The sequence below is a fragment of the Sinocyclocheilus grahami genome, unplaced genomic scaffold (genome assembly GCF_001515645.1).
Source record: "Sinocyclocheilus grahami isolate Dianchi unplaced genomic scaffold, SAMN03320097.WGS_v1.1 scaffold60.1, whole genome shotgun sequence".
In the NCBI taxonomy this organism is placed as follows: domain Eukaryota; kingdom Metazoa; phylum Chordata; class Actinopteri; order Cypriniformes; family Cyprinidae; genus Sinocyclocheilus; species Sinocyclocheilus grahami.
This window is the reverse complement of record NW_015505239.1, coordinates 222404-240953: the sequence shown is the minus strand read 5'-3', so window position 1 is coordinate 240953 and position 18550 is coordinate 222404. Positions and strand designations below refer to the sequence as shown.

Genomic DNA, 18550 nt, shown 5'->3' with positions numbered 1-18550 from the left:
AGGATCAATGTCAGAACACACAAACACAGGGGAAGACACTCTTCTACTAATCACTTTTATTATGTGATGTTTAAGTCTAACGTGTCTTATGTTTATATTGACTAAGTTGTGTTCTAGCCTTTTTCATTTATCACCATTTTACAAATATACTATCAATGTTCCCTTAAATAAATAAAAAATGTCACCAGTAAGTTATCAGACTATTAAAAGATTGTGTACACCACTAAGAATGTGAAATTTGTATTTGACCTGTTTTATTAACATCTTAGTTCAAATCTAGTTTGTATTTTGTCAATTCAAGCACATATAATTTAAATAAATGGAGCACTTTGTATTGAGGTGGCTGAAATTCAAATGTGTCAGATGACGTAGCTTGTATTTTTGTGTGTTCTGATTCTTTTCTTTCTGTCTCTGCTGTTAGAACGAGCTGGGAAGGTCGCGCCATCCATCTTCAGCAAAGCTCGCTCAGGATCTGAGACTGCCTTTAACAAACCCAGCAAGAAAAAGTAACACTATGGACCCATTATTTCATACAGCTAAAACATGTATTTATAAATGATCTAACAACTTAAATTTTAGTTTGAACACTGTAACCATTCAACAGCACAGCTAAACGATATTAATAGTTAGACTGATCTTATGTACCTCAATGTAATTTGTAATATTTCTTAACTTTTTTCCTGAATTAAAAAAGGCTGTAAACAATTAAAACGGAATACCTTTTTTTTCTTCTTAAATATCCCACAATGCTAGTTTTAAGTTTTAATGGAAAATAAATAAATACATGAATACATAATTTGTTGGTTTAGTTTTAAATTGAAAAGAAGCATTTGTTTTTGTGTGAAAATGAAATGTGTCATTAAAAAGGTCCCATTTTTATTTCACATTACTATCAAAAAAAATATTTATTTTCAAAACAAAACAAAATTGAACAGCAGACAGGACAATGGAAAACGTATCCTACAGAAGAATAACAAAAAGTGTGGGATGAAACTAAAGAAATTAGGTTGTCTAAGCATGTTAATTATGGAGAGAATGTTTTCTTTACTGTTCTTCTGACTAACAACAACTGACAAAATTAGGTAGAACAATACATTAACCATGCACTGATGTTGAACTAGCTTAAAACAGCTGTCATACTGATATAATGTCATGACAAATGTGAACTAAACCAGTAAAGCAGACCATACAAAGAATGTGAGAGAGAGTGCTGGAGTTATTTCATAAATTTGGTGTGCTGATCTTGCAGGATTTTTGCAGAGGACTTTGCATCATAGAAGAGTTCATTAATTTCTTCTACTTGTTCCTTTTCGACTACTTCCCTCCCCTGAACTCGTGCCAGCAGACTGGCAGGGGTCAGCAGCTGCGCTGCATATCTGCATTCACACAAACACACACATTAGCCAAAATAACCAAATCGCAGAAATGATAAATTCATGATAATGAAAAACTGAGAATGCCATTAGCAAGACATAAATAATTATGACAAATCTAAATCAATAGGATATGTTTTTAAAAATGTAGTAATCAGTGTTACCTGAGTGTAGTCTTGGTACCGATGTCGCCAAGATGAGATAAAGCCCCCTCGCCGATGTTGATTCCTTCAGTCTGAGCTCGGATCTTTATGATCTATAGCAATGTGCAAATTAAACAACAGCATGTAATGTCTACTTCATCTTTCAGAATGTAATAAAAGATGTAAGAAGCAACTTGTTTTGATGCAAAAGTTTATGCACACCTGTTTCATTTCTTGAGGAGTGTACAGCATAGTTCTGATAATCATGACTCGATCCAGCAGATCCAGTGGAATACCGTGAGGAGAGCTGAAGTCTTCAGTCCCCCTAAAACATCATTATGCATAACTGTAAACTGTACAACCAATCAGATCACTCTAACAGCTGGTCACAGCAAACTTCAAATTAATTCCAATATTGGTTAGGTTCATTCAAATAGAATCAGATATGCTCATATTCACAAACATTAATGAACTGGATATGAACTAACAATGAACAATATTGCAACATTTATTAATCTAGAATAATGTTAATTTGTACAAATACATTATGAATTACCATAAATTAACAATGAACAAAAATGTTTAACACTTTACAAAAAGGTTCCATTTGTTAACTACATTAGTTAAAGGTGACATATCATGAAAATCTGACTTCTCCAGGTTTTAAGTGCTATAATCAGGTCCCCAGTGCATCTACCAACCAAGGAAACGTGAAAAAGATTAACTCAGTAACTTGGTGACGTGGCAAAGGGATCTCATTATAATATTACCGCCCCTTAATCTAAGTTTCCACCCATGGCGCCGTCATTTTGATTTCGCAAGCGACAACAGTGTACCAATTCTAATGCCATGGCGAAGGTTTGAGCAAAACATGCTAACTGTTCTGTCTTTGGCTGCACAGACGAGCACAAAACACTATTTAGAATCCCAGCCTCAGAGAAGACAAGAGAGCAGTGGATTTACTGAATGTTGCTGCTGCCAAACAGATCTAAAATAAACATGCAATTTATTTACTGTATATTGCTGCTGCCACACAGATCTAAAATAAACATGCGATTTATTTCCCAGCTGTTTAGCTTCACAGACATAACCGATTGTTTTTGTAACTTGCGTGTTTAAACTTGATTATAATATTACCGCCCCTTAATCTAAGTTTCCACCCATGGCGCCGTCATTTTGATTTCGCAAGCGACAACAGTGTACCAATTCTAATGCCATGGCGAAGGTTTGAGCAAAACATGCTAACTGTTCTGTCTTTGGCTGCACAGACGAGCACAAAACACTATTTAGAATCCCAGCCTCAGAGAAGACAAGAGAGCAGTGGATTTACTGATTTATTTACTGTATGTTGCTGCTGCCAAACAGATCTAAAATAAACATGCGATTTATTTCCCAGCTGTTTAGCTTCACAGACATAACCGATTGTTTTTGTAACTTGCGTGTTTAAACTTGTGTGTGAATGAGAACTTTAGTACTCACATATTGTGACAGCCGCTTTCTGTCCGTGTGCACTCAGAAAACCATATTTCAGAAGTTTAAACTAATATGGTTTAAAATGCATGATTTCAGCACGATAAACATGATAATCAGAAACAAAACATGTGTTTTTAGCAGGTACCAGCTGTAATTTAACAGTAAAATAGCAGCTCATTTGCATTTAAAGAGACTCTAAGAAACGCTAAGAAACAGAGTGTTTCTGCTTCCAAAGCTTCTCAAAATAGGCATTTTCAAAATGATATAATAAATGATCTGTGCAGTATTTTGAGCTGAAACTTCACAGACACATTCTGGGGACACCAGAGACTTATATTACATATTGTAAAAAGGGGCATAATATGTCTCCTTTAACATGAACTAACATATGAAAAAAAGCATTTGTTATTCTTAATTTTAACATTCACTAATACATTAAAATCAAACATTGTTCCTATTATTTAAGCACTAACAATGACCAGCTGTATTTCTATTAACTAGCATTAACCATGTTAACTAATTTAACCTGTAAAATTGTTACCAAAATATCCTACAATTATACTAAATATAAAACTGCGACAAAGCTAAGTTAATTTACTACGTTTCCCACTGTATCAAAAACACACCTGATGAGGCAGTTTCCTCTATTGGATGCAAACACTACGATGGGAGCAATGGAGCTCTCCAGTGCTCGGTGCAGGTAGGTAAAACACTCAATATCCAGCATGTGAACTTCATCAATGAACAGAACACCAGGAACCAGCTCTGCCACACCCTGATCAATGTACTTGTTCACCACCTTATTGATCTCCCCTCGCAGTTTATCTGCATACAGAATACACACACAAAAAAAGATACAGTTAAAGGGGTCATATGATGCGATTTCAATTTTTTCTTTCTCTTTGAAGTGTTACAAGCTCTTGGTGCATAAAGAAGATCTGTAAAGTTGCAAAGACTAAAGTCTCAAATCCAAAGAGATATTCTTTATAAAAGTTAAGAGTCAACCACGCCTACCTAAAACGTCTCGTTCTAACACGCCCCCACATGTCTACGTCACGATGTGGGAAGATTTGCATAACGCCGCCCAAATGTTCACGCAAATAAAGAAGGCGTAACTTTTATTCTCGCTGTAGTATTGTTGCCGCCGCCGCCATGTCGTGAAGACGCAGTGTGCTTCGTTGTGAAAGCGAAACTACTTTGTTTGGCCTTCCAAAAGAGGACATGACTACAAATCAGTGGTTAAGTTGTATTTTGCATAAACATTTCATTACACCAAATACACAAAATAATGTTCTTTTCAGCAACATCATATGACCCCTTTAAACATGGCTTCGTTAAAAATCCTGCTATGGTTATCAGTATATAAACTATGTTACCTGTGATTTCTGTCTTTTTGGGTTTCATCAGTTGACCCATCATAGAAAGTATGTCCTGGCCTCCCTGGAAAACACAGTATGCTCATATGATTAGCATTATGGAGGTCCACTTGAAATGCTGGAAAGCGTGATGTTTGTGTGCACATACAGTACCTGAGGTCTTGCATTAGCAACATCCAGGTCATGAAGTGTAACATCCTGAATAATCTCTTTCTTTTTGTGTACATCGCCTTTCGGTAGAGGTACGTACTCTTCCGCCTCCAAATCAAACTCTGTTGCAAATGTGTCACATCGTCCCTGCCTCTGCAGACCAAAAAACAGAAAGACAGATTATGAATGAACTTGATAAAAGCCTTGAGAGATTTTGGGACCATTAAATGGAGTCAGTTTATTTTCAAGAGAAGTGTATACGTGTACACCACTGTTTAAAATGTTTTTGAAAGAAATCTATAACGCTGACCAAGTCTGCATTTATTTGATCAAAAATACAATAAAATAAAAAAGAAACAGTGACAGTTAAAAAATGTCTTCTATTTGAATATATTTTAAACATTAAGTTTATTCCTGCAAACAGTTGTGCTGCTTAATATTTTTGTGCAAATAGTTTTTTCCCCATAGTCCTTTAAAAAATATAAAGTTCAAAAGAACAGAATTTGTAACATTATATTATATTTGTAATATTAATATATTTTGTAACAATGTCTTAACTGTCACTTTTGATCAAATTAATACATTCTTGCTTAATAAAAGTATTAATTTCTGTCAAAAATAGGAAAGACAATCTTGTCCTTTATACCGCTGCCAGGCTACCTGCCCACCTGCACTGACAAAAGATTACTTCAACACGCCAACAGAAGATATAGGCAGGAGAGAGAATGGTTAAGCAAATCCGTCCTTACCTTGACTGCCCCACTGTTCGCTTCGATGTAGATAACATCACCGACCTCCACTCTCTCCTTCTGCAGACTTTCATAGATACTGGGATCCAGCTGCATGAGCATAACAAATGCTATGAGATAAAACTTTTAACTTCAAACAGACACAAAATCAGCTTCCATTCAGCTCCTTATCTTTGAAATAAAAGTATGCAAGTGAAAAAAGCGCTTTCACTTCCTTACCTTCAACTGTTTGGTGCCTTTTGCGGTCTTCAAACCGATAATGACATGACTGACAGTTTTGCCGTAGCCTCCCATTGGGTTCTCCGTCTCAGAAGGAGTCAGTTCAGTGACCTCTCCCTCATACACCTCTTTAGTCTCCTTGATACGCAGACCTGCACAATCAAAACAGAAGAATTTTAGGTACGAGAACGTACAGAAACCATGACTGCTAAGATATATAATATTAGCGGATCTACCAATACGCTTTTAAAAACCTACAGAATTCATTATATATTAAATTCCAGTGAATCTATTCACCTGTGTGTGTTTTTTCTGTATTTTTCTGTCAGCACTGTAATAATGTGTGCATACATGCATGCATATCTCACTTGATCACACTGTCGACACTGTTTGAGTCATATTGGTGGTCTAATATCAGGCTACAGTGTGTGTGAGTGTGTGTGTGCATGGGGAGTCATTTACTATCTAGTAGAAGGACAAGTCCAAATGTATTAGAATATGTTTTTTCACGGTTTCTAATCACATTTTTACCTTTATTACTAAACATATCTCTTAAAAAATTAATAAACGTTCACAATTGTATAGCATTTTTACAGGTCATGGTGCACAGACATGAGTTATTTTGCGTGAGTGCTCACCGATTGCTCTTCTGAAGTTCTCCATCAGAACCTCAGTCTTCTTGATTTCTGTTGAATACACTTCACTGCCCACCATAGGACAGAATGGCACTTTATTTCCCAATTCCTGAGCCATGGCTAATGCCAGAGCAGTCTGCAGGGTACAGAAATTCAATTATCAAACCATAAACACTTTCACAAAGGACATCTCTGAAACGGTTTACAATGACTGATACAATAAAGCGTGTCAGTCCTTACCTTGCCTGTTCCAGGTGGTCCGGCCAGTAAAACGGCTCTGCCAGCCATCTTTTTTAAACGAATCAGCTCTACGATGATGCCACAAGCCTAATAAAAAAGGTAAGAATATAGGAAATGTTTATATTTACCATTTTATTTAAATGCAACATGTTTTTTCAGCAACATGATGTTCTTTATAAACGAAGACTATAATAATATAAAGTGGTTAAACTACAGAAAATATTAAAATATTTAAAGTCTCCAAAACCAGGATCTGTGATAACCACAGTAATATAACGTACTCTTAGTGAATCCTGACACATATCTTTTATTAGATATTTTGTATTCGTTCTTCACAATTAGGTAAATACAAATGGTCCTATAATATTCACTGTAATCATTCTGCATTTATTATCAAACTGGCAAAACCTGAAATGGATCTCTACCTCTCTTGCTGTCTCCTGCCCCACTAGTCCTGACGCGGACTGTTTAGCATTCCCGGCCTCGTCCAGCCCGAGACCCTTTACATGGCTGTGAGAAGCGATGCGCTGCGTCTTTGTTGTGCTTTTTACCTCTTCAATCTTCATGTTTCTTGTTAGTTCATTAAACACTCTAAAAATGAGAAAAATAACCTCAAGCCTATTACACGAAAGGCCGTTGAAATCAAACACAAGAGACCCGCGTTTCCATGTGGGTAACCAAGGCGATTTGAGGAAGTACCGCCCTGGAAACGTTTTTTAGTCGTTCTTTGCAACGATTGGTCAATTTGTGGAATCTCTGTTTAATCATTGGATATCGGTGTTGTACGTCTTTTGTGCTTTTTACCTCTTCAATCTTCATGTTTCTTGTTAGTTCATTAAACACTCTAAAAATGAGAAAAATAACCTCAAGCCTATTACACGAAAGGCCCGCGTTTCCATGTGGGTAACCAAGGCGATTTGAGGAAGTACCGCCCTGGAAACGTTTTTTAGTCGTTCTTTGCAACGATTGGTCAATTTGTGGAATCTCTGTTTAATCATTGGATATCGGTGTTGTCCGTCTGATCATTGTGAATACGCCCATATTTTCCGTTTGTGTGCCATTTAAAGTGTTGTACTGGAACAAAGAAGACCGCTGTGGGTTCCACAAACATTTTCTTCCGTATGAAGTGTAAATATACTTCCAATTGTGCTGTAAATAATGTAAATATTTTTACTTGTTAATAAATTATTTGACCGATGAAGTATGTTTCTTTTCTGAAACAACTGCTGTGAAGAGGAACCCATGAGATGAGTTGTTGTTATATCAGGGATTGTTTTGTTGCAGCACAGGAAGAACAACTGTCAAATTTCAGAAAAGTTTGCTGAATACAGTAAGAGCAGAAATATTTAGCATGTAATTTAATCTCTCACATCAAAACTAATAAGCGGATATTACTGAATTCCACCCAAATAAGAGACACTTGGTTAACTGACAGTTTAATATTGAGCTGGTTGGTTTGAACCAGCAGCGTTGTTGATTTAAAGTGTTGTACTGGAACAAAGAAGACCGCTGTGGGTTCCACAAACATTTTCTTCCGTATGAAGTGTAAATATACTTCCAATTGTGCTGTAAATAATGTAAATATTTTTACTTGTTAATAAATTATTTGACCGATGAAGTATGTTTCTTTTCTGAAACAACTGCTGTGAAGAGGAACCCATGAGATGAGTTGTTGTTATATCAGGGATTGTTTTGTTGCAGCACAGGAAGAACAACTGTCAAATTTCAGAAAAGTTTGCTGAATACAGTAAGAGCAGAAATATTTAGCATGTAATTTAATCTCTCATATCAAAACTAATAAGCGGATATTACTGAATTCCACCCAAATAAGAGACACTTGGTTAACTGACAGTTTAATATTGAGCTGGTTGGTTTGAACCAGCAGCGTTGTTACTGTCAGCAATTCAAAGTCTGCGCATTTATTCTGTTACCCAACAGTCGTGCTGCTCCAGTGATGGCAGATCTCAGTCCTCCTAAAACTCTGAACTTTAACGTCGGTGTCCTCGGCCATGTGGACAGCGGGAAAACGTCTCTTGCCCGTGCGCTGAGCAGCACCGCATCCACCGCAGCCTTCGACAAGAACCCGCAGTCCAAGGAACGAGGCATCACGCTGGATCTTGGCTTTAGTGCGTTTACGGTGCCGTTACCGGAGCACCTGAAAGAGTCCTGCGGGGAAAGACAATACGACAGTCTGCAGTTCACACTGGTGGACTGCCCGGGACATGCCTCTCTCATACGCACTATTATTGGGGGTAAGTCGGTAAATTAGTAGTTTTTTATTGGTAGGTTTGATTAAATCCACGGTGGCAAACTGTGGTGCTTGCGTGAATCAATATATATATTTCATATAATTCACTACGCACTAGTAACATCTTTTAATTCCAATTATGAGTGTTATAATAAACTAGTTAAAGAATAGCATAGCAACCTGTCAGTGCATTTTAAACTGTCAAGCATTACCACTTTTGATCAGTAGGTGGTGTGTGTAGTATTTGAAGAGGTCACATTAACCCTGTAAAGACTGACGTATGATAAAAGTTGAACATTTATACAAAATATAAAAGAAAATCGTACACATGTGCAGATGTGCTTTGTTTGTATCATATTTGATACATCAGGTTTTTATCTATTATATGTCTCATATAGTATAAAATGAATATGGAGAATATGTGACCCTGGACCACAAAACCAGCCTTAAGTGTCAATTGTTTAAAATTGAATAAATAAGCTTTCCATTGATGTATGGTTTGTTAGGATAGGACAATATTTGGCCGAGATACAACTATTTGAAAATCTGGGACCTGAGGGTGCAAAAAAAATCTAAATATTGAGAAAATCGTCTTTAAAGTTGTCCAGATGAAGTCCTTAGCAATGCATGTTACTAATCAAAAATGAAGTTTTGATATATTTACGGTAGGAAATTTACAAAATATCTTCATGGAACATGATCTCTACTTAATGTCCTAATGATTTTTGGCATAAAAGAAAAATCGATCATTTTGACCCATACAATGTATTTTTGGCTATTGCTACAAATATACCCGTGCAACTTAAGACTGGTTTTGTGATCCAGGGTCACATATGGTGCACACACTCAAAGATGAAAAAACACATCAGTTTTATTCAGGCCCAAACGGAGCAAATATATGCAGATGTTGACAGCCCCAAAACATTACTGCTCTTGAGGAATGGGCCAAAATACCAGCAACAGTGTGTGACAACCTTGTGAAGACTTACAGAAAACGTTTGACCTCTGTCATTGCCAACAAAGGGTATATTATAACAAAGTATTGAGATGAAATTTTGTTATTGACCAAATACTTATTTTCCACCATAATTTGTAAATAAATTCTTTAAAAATCCTACAATGTGATTTTCTGGATTTTTTTTCTCATTTTGTCTCTCATAGTTGAGGTATACCTATGATGAAAATTACAGGCCTCTCTCATCTTTTTAAGTGGGAGAACTTGCACAATTGGTGGCTGACTAAATACTTTTTTGCCCCACTGTATGTGGCCAAAAAGTAAGATGAAATTCTGATATAATGCAAATTAATTATATTTTTATTACAGTAGGCTATAACAGATCGCTTACTTAAAATGCATATAAATACATCTCTCAATAGTATGTCTTTAGTAAGATGATATTGTACGCTTTGTTTTATGATCAAAGCTCGGTAGTCTTAATTGTGGGGGCAAAACATAAAATGTAATGCAATACAATGATTTTTTGCAATACAAAAATTTATTTTTTTTCTAAACAACGATGCATGGATAATTGAGTAATCCTACTTTTCAGTTCAGTAAATGTTAATATATTAATATAAATATTGAATATTAATAACAATATAAAAGTTATTCTTATATTCTCTTTATAAAAATCATTAAAGATAAAAGACACATGCCAAAAAGACGTGTACTATGACCTGAAGGTGGAATTTTTATTTTATTATAATATTTTTTTTTAGAATTATACTAAAAGGCCTTTTATTCACTAAAATAGTATGAACTATCAATTAGAGTTTAAAAAGCATGTCAATGTACAACAGAATTTTCATAATAAGCTTTAATAATGCTGATCATTTAGAGACATTAAAAATTCAAGTTTCAAATATGATGCCATAGGCTTTATAGATTTAAAATACGCTCTCAAATTAAAAGACATACTGTATCTGCTTTTAATGGCAGACTTGTAATAGTACAAAAAAATAAAATAAAATGCATTTAGCATTAGAACACCTTCTACAGTTACAACAAAGAATAGCATTTTGTCAACATGTTATCATATCAGATTCTGTCATTTAATGCACTTCCTTTCTGAAACGCGTCGATTTTTACAAAGCTCATCGGTCTGAAAAGCGAGGTGTGCCCTGATTGGCCAGCTATCCAGTGCGTTGTGATTGGCCGAATACCTCAAGCGTGTGACGGAAATGTTACGCCCCTTACCATACTGTGATGCCGTGTCCCAGCCGAAGCGACAAGACAAAAACATTAAAACCCATTAAAAATGGGGCATTTGTTGCATCCAGTGGGGACATAATTAATAATTACGGATTATAATGACTTATACTGTCTTTTTATGCGTTGCGTTGCATCGCGCCGTGTAAACATAAAACCATGCCTGCATTTGTGATCGGAGAAATGACAAACAACAAGTGCTACTCTACACTGCTCAAAACTCGCATTTGAATCATCAGTGGCAAATTCTTTAAATATGAAAACGTACTTACAGTCTGTGAGTCAGAACAGCTGGCATTGTAGTCTACTCTACCAGGATCAGGAAACAGTCCTCCATAAAATGCGCTGCACACATCTGAATATTTGGGTTGAACTGTTCTGGAACAATGTTGTAAATACAACTTAACCACTGATTTCTAGTCGTGTCCTCTTCTGGAAGACCAAACAAAGTATTTTCGCTTTCGCAACGAAACACACAGCGTCTTCACAACATGGCAGTGGCGGTGGCGGCAGCAACAATAAAGTTACACCTTCTTTCTTTGCGTGAACATTTGGGCGGCGTTATGCAAATCTTCCCACATTGTGACGTAGACATGTGGGGGCGTGTTTAAACGAGGCGTTTTAGGAGGGTGTGGACGAGTCTTAACTTTTATAAAGAATATCTCTTTGGGTTTGAGACTTTAGTCTTTGCAACTTTAGGGATCTTATCTATTCACGAACAGCTTGTAACACTCCAAAGAGAAAGGAAAACTTGAAATCGCATCATATGACCCCTTTAACTTAATAGGTAGTTATGGGCACAATAGGCTACATGCAATACATCGATATTCCTCTATACTAAAAGCTCAGATGGCTTGTTTTCTTGCATACACAGTCTCATAGGTATTATTTTCACGGAGGGATGTATGAAGAAATAGATGATGAGAAACCATGTCTAGAGGGTTTTTGTTAACCTTCAGGACCAAACAAACCCACAGAACACTCAGTGTAGTGGGAATGTCTAGTGTAATTGCATTGATGGCATTGGTGTGTGTGTGTGTGTGCATTTATGGCACATGTGGTTGATTAAGGCGGAAAGGGGCTTTTCGGGGTTCCAGCTTGACTTCCTCTCTCCCCCCAGAGGGGATCTCAGGAAAGAATGAGTGCCAGAGAGAGGAAGAGGAAAAAGAGGGAAAGGAAAGGCAATAGCCCAGTCTCGTACTTCTCTTATTCTCTGTCTCTTTTTCTGTAATACTGTTTAACAGTGATGACTGTACTTTGACATGTTTGTCATTCTTGAAGTTGTATGTTTTACTCTCATCTGTATACTTGCATTCAGGTGCTCAGATCATTGATCTGATGATGTTGGTGGTTGACGTTGTGAAAGGTATGCAGACACAAACAGCAGAGTGCCTTTTGATTGGTCAGCTCACCTGCTCCCGTATGATCGTCATCCTCAACAAAACAGACCTGTTGCCTAATGACAAGAGACAGGCGGCTATTGACAAAATGACCAAGAGGATGCACAAAACTCTTGAGAACACAAGGTAGACACTGTAAAGCACGTTTACCTGTATATTATACACATTACACATTTTGCCATGTGTTCAGACTGTAAAAAATGATTGTAATTTTAATGCTAAAAGACTACAAATGCTACGGTAAAACCTGTTAACTGGTTAACCAGGAGGTATATGGTGAAAAACTGCAATAAATATAATGCGACATCTCAATACTGTTAAATTTACAGTTTTTGGAAGTGAAAAAGAACAAGTCATCTTATAATTTACAGTGGAAAAAAATGTCAATTGCTACCTTTTTTAAACTTAAGTTCTCGCAGCAGCTGCTGTTTTTTTTTTTTAAAGTAAATTTCACAGATTTGTTTTACAGTGTGAGCGTATATAATCTAAGCTGCTTTTCCTTTGCTTGTCAGATTTAAAGGCTGCCCTATTATTGCTGTGGCAGCAAAGCCAGGTGGTCCTGAGGCCCCAGAAACAGACAAGCCACAAGGAATAACTGAACTCATAGATGTGAGTTAGTGGGTGTGCTGTCAGTAGCACAGATTCAAGGTTCAAAAATCTGAGACCACTTTTAAATTGTATATTTTTATAAATATGGAAACGAGATAAATAAAAAGAACAGTTATGATGTCAAAGAAGTAATATATATAGGACACTAAATCAAATTTAGGCAAATTTGTGACATTGACCATACAATGTGTCCTGGCCAAATTGCCCCCCTTGCCTTTGTCAATCATGGCCTCCTAATATTCCCCAACCACTTGATTGGCTCTATGACTCTCTCTCCTCTCCACCTGTAGCTGGTGTGTGGTGAGTGTGTGGTGAGTAAAGCAAGAGGGTGGTTTTAGGTCTAACATTTTTGGACATTACTGTATTTTGAAAGGTGTGGATCATGTTTTAAAGGTGTCTCTCTTTGTGTTCAGTTATTGAAGGCCCAAGCCTTCTTTCCTCGTAGAGATCCATCAGGTTCTCTTCTGATGGCTGTAGATCACTGCTTCTCCATCCGTGGCCAGGGAACAGTCATTACCGGCACCATCCTACAAGGGTCACTCAGTGTCAATGATAATGTAGAGATACCAGCATTAAAGGTACTTGCATATATCTACATAGCACTACAATATATACACTACTGTTCAAAAGCTACGGGTGAGTAAGATTTTTTTTTTTAAGGAAATTTACTTTTACATTGCATTGAATTGATCAAAGGTGACAGTAAATATACATTTATAATGGAAGAAAAGATTTCCATTTCAAATAAATGCTGTTCTTTTGAACTTACTATTCATAGTATCACCATTTACACAAAAATTGGCAAATAGTGGCACAACTCTTTTCAATATTGATAATAATAACAAATGTGTCTTGAGCGCCAAATCAGCATATTAAAAATTATTTCGGGAAGGATCATGTGACACTGAAGACTGGAGTAATGACTGAAAATTCAGCTTTGCCATCACTGGAATACATAACATTTCAAAATATATTACAATAGAAAACATTACATTACATTGTAATAATATTTCACAACACTACTGTTTTACCATATTCTTAATTAAATAAATACAGCCTAAGAGATGTCTTTAAAAAAGCGTAAAAATCTCACACTCCCTAAACTTTTGAACAAGACTGTATATACACATGCAAAATGCATTAAGAAAGACTGTTTCCAAATGATCAGTTTCACCATAATAGTTGAACAAATATTTTGCGACATTGTGTACTGACATGATCAGCTCCTTACATGATCTTTTTTGATTCCTCAGGTGACTCGCAAGGTCAAATCTGTGCAGATGTTTCGTAAGCCAGTTCCTAGTGCTATGCAAGGGGATCGGGTCGGCGTGTGTGTGACACAGTTTGATCCAAAACTGTTAGAACGGGGTGTAGTATGCACACCAGGCTCATTGCTGACTCTTTATGCTGCTGTTATATCCGTCCAAAAGATTGAATACTATCGTGGCGCACTTACCAGCCGTGCAAAGTTTCACATCACTGTTGGACACGAAACTGTTATGGCACGTATTTCATTTTTCAATCGAGTGCTTCTTGCCAATGAAGATGGAGACTGTAACCCCACCTCTCCAGAGCAAAATGCAAAATCTTTCTCATTTGATTGGGAGTTTCACCACTTAGATGAGTATTTGACATGTCAGGCAGAAGATGGGAGAGGGGAACCACAGCAAAGGGCTTTACTTGAGTTTGAACGACCGGTCACATGTCCACCACTTTGCTTAGTGATTGGGTCACGACTGGACTCTGATATCCATGGTAACGCATGCAGACTTGCCTTTCATGGAAAGCTTCTGGAAGGCTTTGAGGACAAAAACTACATGGAGACAGCACTGCCTCGGCTCAAAATCAGCAAAGACAAGCAGAAAGAAGGAGCAGTGGAACGGGTGACTACAAATATTTAAATTTCCATTCAAAAGTTTGAGGTCAGGAAGATATTTTAAAAATTAATATTCATTGAGCAAGAATTAAATTGATTAAAAGTCAGGACATCTTTTATAATGCTACAAAAGATTTATATTACAAATAAATGCTTTTCTTTTTTTACTTTCTATTCATCGGATAATCCAGAAAAATGTTTTATGGGTTCCACAAAAATATTAGGCAGCACAACTATTTTGAGCACTGATGATAGTAAAAGTTTCTTGAGCTCCAAATCAGCATATTAGAATGATTTCAGAAGGATCATGTGACACTGGAGACTGGAGTAATTTAGCTTTGTTATCACAATAATAAACATTTATTTTTTAAACATTTAAAAAATTACATTTTAAAATGTATAAAAAAATATATATTTTTATTTTTTACTGTTTTTTAATCAAATAAATGCAGCCTTGGTGAACATAAGACATTTATTTTAAATAAACAAAGAAAAATTAATATAAGAAAAAATCTTACCAAGCTCAAACTTTTTGAATTTGCATTATAATAGTCATAATATACATGATTTTATGTATATTATTTATTTCAATATATCCCATGGTATCTTTTGAAAACCTCATGTACTGTGACTCTAGCTAATCAGTTTTGGCCAATTTTGTTTATCTTTGGTCAGGTGACAGATGACTACACTGTGATTGGTCGAAACCTGTTTAAGAAGGAGACAAACCTTCAGCTGTTTGTGGGTTTAAAAGTTACGCTGTCAACAGGAGAAACGGGATCCATTGAAGGTGGCTTCGGCCAAAGTGGCAAAATCAAAATCAGAATACCAGGTAAGCAAAGACAAATCCACTCTCTTTTACTCTCCTTTACTTTTTCTTGGCCCCTTTTTACCTCCTTCCTCTAAGTTTCTTGTCAGGTGACTTCCATATTCCATACATCCGTACACTCATTCATTCAAAGACAGCATATAAAAATTACTCTCATATAAAGTTACACACACCAAAAATGCACGCTGTATCTTAAATATACGTGCAAAAGAAAAGAAAAACTCACATCCTTTTCCTAACCCTTAAGGCTCTCTTGTGTAGGTAGACCTCAGCCACACAAATACACACACACACACACATATTACAGCACACCCCTCTATTCAGGCCCAATGAAATGGAGTAGAATGAATGTAACCATAGCCACACAACTAAAGATGTTTAGCCATTTTTAGTATACAATAGTTCACATTATTGTCTAGATTGAGAAAAAGACTGTCAGTCTAGATTTTAAATAGTTTTGCCATGAAATTTTGATTCATTCAGCAGTTAATTTCTGTTTAAAACACAAATGATCATATGATAATTCTATCCGGCCAAAACCTGAGAGATACATTCTGTCTAGTAACATTCTAGTAACATTTATGCATTGTCCATAAATGCCTGTTCTTTATTTCTCTTCTGTTAGAGGGGCTGAAAGAAGAAACCAAGCAGCATCTATCCTCTTCCTCTAAGAAGAAGGGGAAGGGTGGGGCCAAAAATGAATCCTCCAAATCGGAGGAAACTAAGCCCGATGCTCAGCAAGTCACCATACATTTAAACTTCAAACGCTATATATATGATCCCCAAAAAAAGATGGTACAGTCCTGACCATCAGTCCAATCATTCCTAATAAATGCTGACAGGAAAGGGACAGAAATAACACACACTGAGCATATACTACTAAAGTCTGGGATATGGAACAGAAATGTCTTGTACTTGTTTTCTTGTGTGCAGAGTTTCTATTCTGTTACTTTGCATTTGTATTAATCCTTCAAATGTGGAATAATAAAAATCAACAAACTACTGCTGTAGTTGCAGTGCACTGTATTTTGTGATTTACATTTTGTTTGCAAGAGTGTGAAAAAGTGTTTGTATCTTTGAGTTTGCCGTATCAAGAGTGGTTGGGACGTTGCTTTAGGGCAAAACACATTGTGAGTATAGGCAAATATTTCTGTTGGCAAATCATGGGCAAAATGTGTTTCCACACACCCCACCGTCAGTTACTCTACATTTATAAATATCCTTTTTTCCATATTTTTGTTCCACTGTTTATGTATGTATGTATGTTTGTTTGTTTTTTGTGCAGATGCAGATGAGAGTGGTTAAAAAACAAAAACAAATAACCTTAATAAGGGCCACAGTAGGTCTTATCATTGTTCATTGATTTGCTTCAAAGATTTGAATATCTATTCCAGTTACGTTGTGGCAACTTCGGGGAATCTGTAGGCAAATTCTTTCTTAATATGCAAGTATACAAATAGCACCTGTACTAAAATATTAAATGCCATCTGTGTTGTTATACTTCCTGTTTGTACCTGACACCACAGGTAAAAACAAAGCCTTTATTTGTTTTTCATTATAATTGCCATTAACTGGACTTTTTTTACGAAGTGCATACATAGGTAACTGTGTATCACTCATTCGCTTACGCACTTTCTTTGACTAGCAAATGTGCTGTCATGGACTAATTTACATCACATTACTCTAAAAGGAAGATGTGTTGAGCTAACTGACATTAAAGTTTTTTTTAATATGTTTGTATGGAACCTTTGACTACTCAGCTTTGACTTAACCTCATAAGGAATCTCTAAATGTGTAGTGTTGCACAGAATAAAGAAAATAATACAGGTCTCGAACAACATGAGAGCGAGTAAATGATTGAATTTAGAATTTTCATTTTTACTGACCCCAAACTTTTGAACGGAGATATATGCCATAAAAATTGCTTGATGCAGTCTGCTGAGTGATTGACTGCTCATTTCTCCTTTGTACAGATCAGAAGTTAATTGTATGTGTGTGTTTTACTGTGTATTAATATTAATGAAGCAATTTACTCTGATTAATTACAGCAGGAAAGAGACCGAACACTCAGTTAAATGCTGCAGGCATAAGAACTCTGTGTGAGTCTAACACAACATGGCTTTCATGCCATGTTCGGCCTGCTCATTGTTTGTGACATTGACTCAAGATCTTTAGACACAACACACACACAATCTTTTACTGTCCTTTTCCTTTCAGTGACTCCGATAGGAATCTCAGTCTTTTATTTTGTGTGTGAGTGCATGCATGTAAAAGCCTTTGATACGACAGCTTGAGTCTGTTAACCTCTCTAATCAGGGTCCTTCATCAGAAAGGTCTTTCAGAGTGCCTGTTTAAAATTCATAAATTGAAAAAGAGGGACTGAAAAAGGGAATAGAGAAAAAAGGAAATAAAAACATAAACTCTCCCATGAGGTAGAAGCTGCAGATTGTCTCCTTCCTGACCCTGGACTTGCACTGATCTTGAGATGAGCCCAAAGAGGGATAAAGTCACGCTCGGTGTTTGACTTACCACTAACATTAACATTATCGGCTTCATCTGCACGGGCAGTTGGCATTTGTGTGTGTATACGTTTTAATTATTTTCTTTAAACTCACAGAGTTCTTACAGAGTTTTTTCTGTCCCTCCTAAAGCGCGCTCTTTCGTGTCTGCAGTACCACTGGCTCACATGTAGAGAGCATTAGTATCCCCAGAGTCAGTCCAGTCGTAGTCATTATTCATTTTTGTAACGTTTTTTCTTTTTTCTTTTTAAATAAATAAAAAAAGAAACTACCTCCAGAAGCGTAGCCTATTGAAGTGAGCTGTTACTTTTCTACGTTTTCTAACGTTAGTGTTACCAGAGATTAACCATTTATACTTAAAAACAGTAAGTAGCCAACTTAAAACAGTAAGTAACCAACTAGCTACCACCTAGTACACTCTTAAAAATAAAGGTGCTTCATGATGCCATAGAAGAACCTTTTTGTCTAAATGGTTCCATAAAGATCCTTTAACATCTGAAGA

The 18550-nt window shown here is 36.3% G+C and overlaps 2 protein-coding genes across 5 annotated transcripts; one reads left to right on the top strand and one right to left on the bottom strand.

Moving 5' to 3' along the window:
• Positions 1–875: 875 nt before the first annotated feature.
• On the bottom strand, positions 876–7258 carry LOC107584430 (ruvB-like 1). 2 transcript variants are annotated; one of them, XM_016271045.1, is made up of 12 exons: positions 7163–7258; positions 6784–6909; positions 6359–6445; positions 6122–6254; positions 5484–5635; positions 5265–5354; positions 4519–4668; positions 4366–4429; positions 3616–3814; positions 1739–1841; positions 1538–1629; positions 876–1376 (listed from the first exon to the last, which is right to left on the bottom strand). In XM_016271045.1, the coding sequence occupies exons 1-12, from the start codon at positions 7175–7177 to the stop codon at positions 1217–1219; spliced, it is 1371 nt and encodes a 456-aa protein (XP_016126531.1). In that variant the 5' UTR covers positions 7178–7258; the 3' UTR covers positions 876–1216. The 2 variants fall into 2 exon arrangements, with proteins under 2 accessions (XP_016126531.1, XP_016126530.1); XM_016271044.1 differs by lacking the exon at positions 7163–7258 and having other exon boundaries at positions 6784–7056.
• A 400-nt stretch (positions 7259–7658) lies between these two features.
• LOC107584423 (selenocysteine-specific elongation factor-like) lies at positions 7659–16780 on the top strand. 3 transcript variants are annotated; one of them, XM_016271037.1, is made up of 8 exons: positions 7659–7688; positions 8297–8610; positions 12134–12341; positions 12728–12824; positions 13238–13402; positions 14078–14707; positions 15376–15532; positions 16155–16780. In XM_016271037.1, exons 2-8 carry the CDS (start codon positions 8313–8315, stop codon positions 16334–16336), a joined length of 1737 nt encoding a protein of 578 aa, XP_016126523.1. In that variant the 5' UTR covers positions 7659–7688; positions 8297–8312; the 3' UTR covers positions 16337–16780. The 3 variants fall into 3 exon arrangements, with proteins under 3 accessions (XP_016126523.1, XP_016126522.1, XP_016126521.1); XM_016271036.1 differs by lacking the exon at positions 7659–7688 and adding an exon at positions 8040–8105; XM_016271035.1 differs by lacking the exon at positions 7659–7688 and having other exon boundaries at positions 8068–8610.
• The last annotated feature ends 1770 nt before the right edge of the window (positions 16781–18550 follow it).

Excerpts from the sequence above, each read along its gene's own strand:
- LOC107584430 (XM_016271045.1), bottom strand. Across the intron at positions 5,636-6,121 it reads GAACTTCAGAAGAGCAATCG|GTCTGCGTATCAAGGAGACT; the intron begins GTGAGCACTCAC and ends TTGATTGTGCAG. Across the intron at positions 1,842-3,615 it reads AGAGGAAACTGCCTCATCAG|GGGGACTGAAGACTTCAGCT; the intron begins GTGTGTTTTTGA and ends ATGATGTTTTAG.
- LOC107584423 (XM_016271037.1), top strand. The coding sequence starts at position 8,313 with ATGGCAGATCTCAGTCCTCCTAAAACTCTGAACTTTAACGTCGGTGTC. Across the intron at positions 8,611-12,133 it reads CATACGCACTATTATTGGGG|GTGCTCAGATCATTGATCTG; the intron begins GTAAGTCGGTAA and ends ACTTGCATTCAG. Across the intron at positions 15,533-16,154 it reads AATCAAAATCAGAATACCAG|AGGGGCTGAAAGAAGAAACC; the intron begins GTAAGCAAAGAC and ends CTCTTCTGTTAG.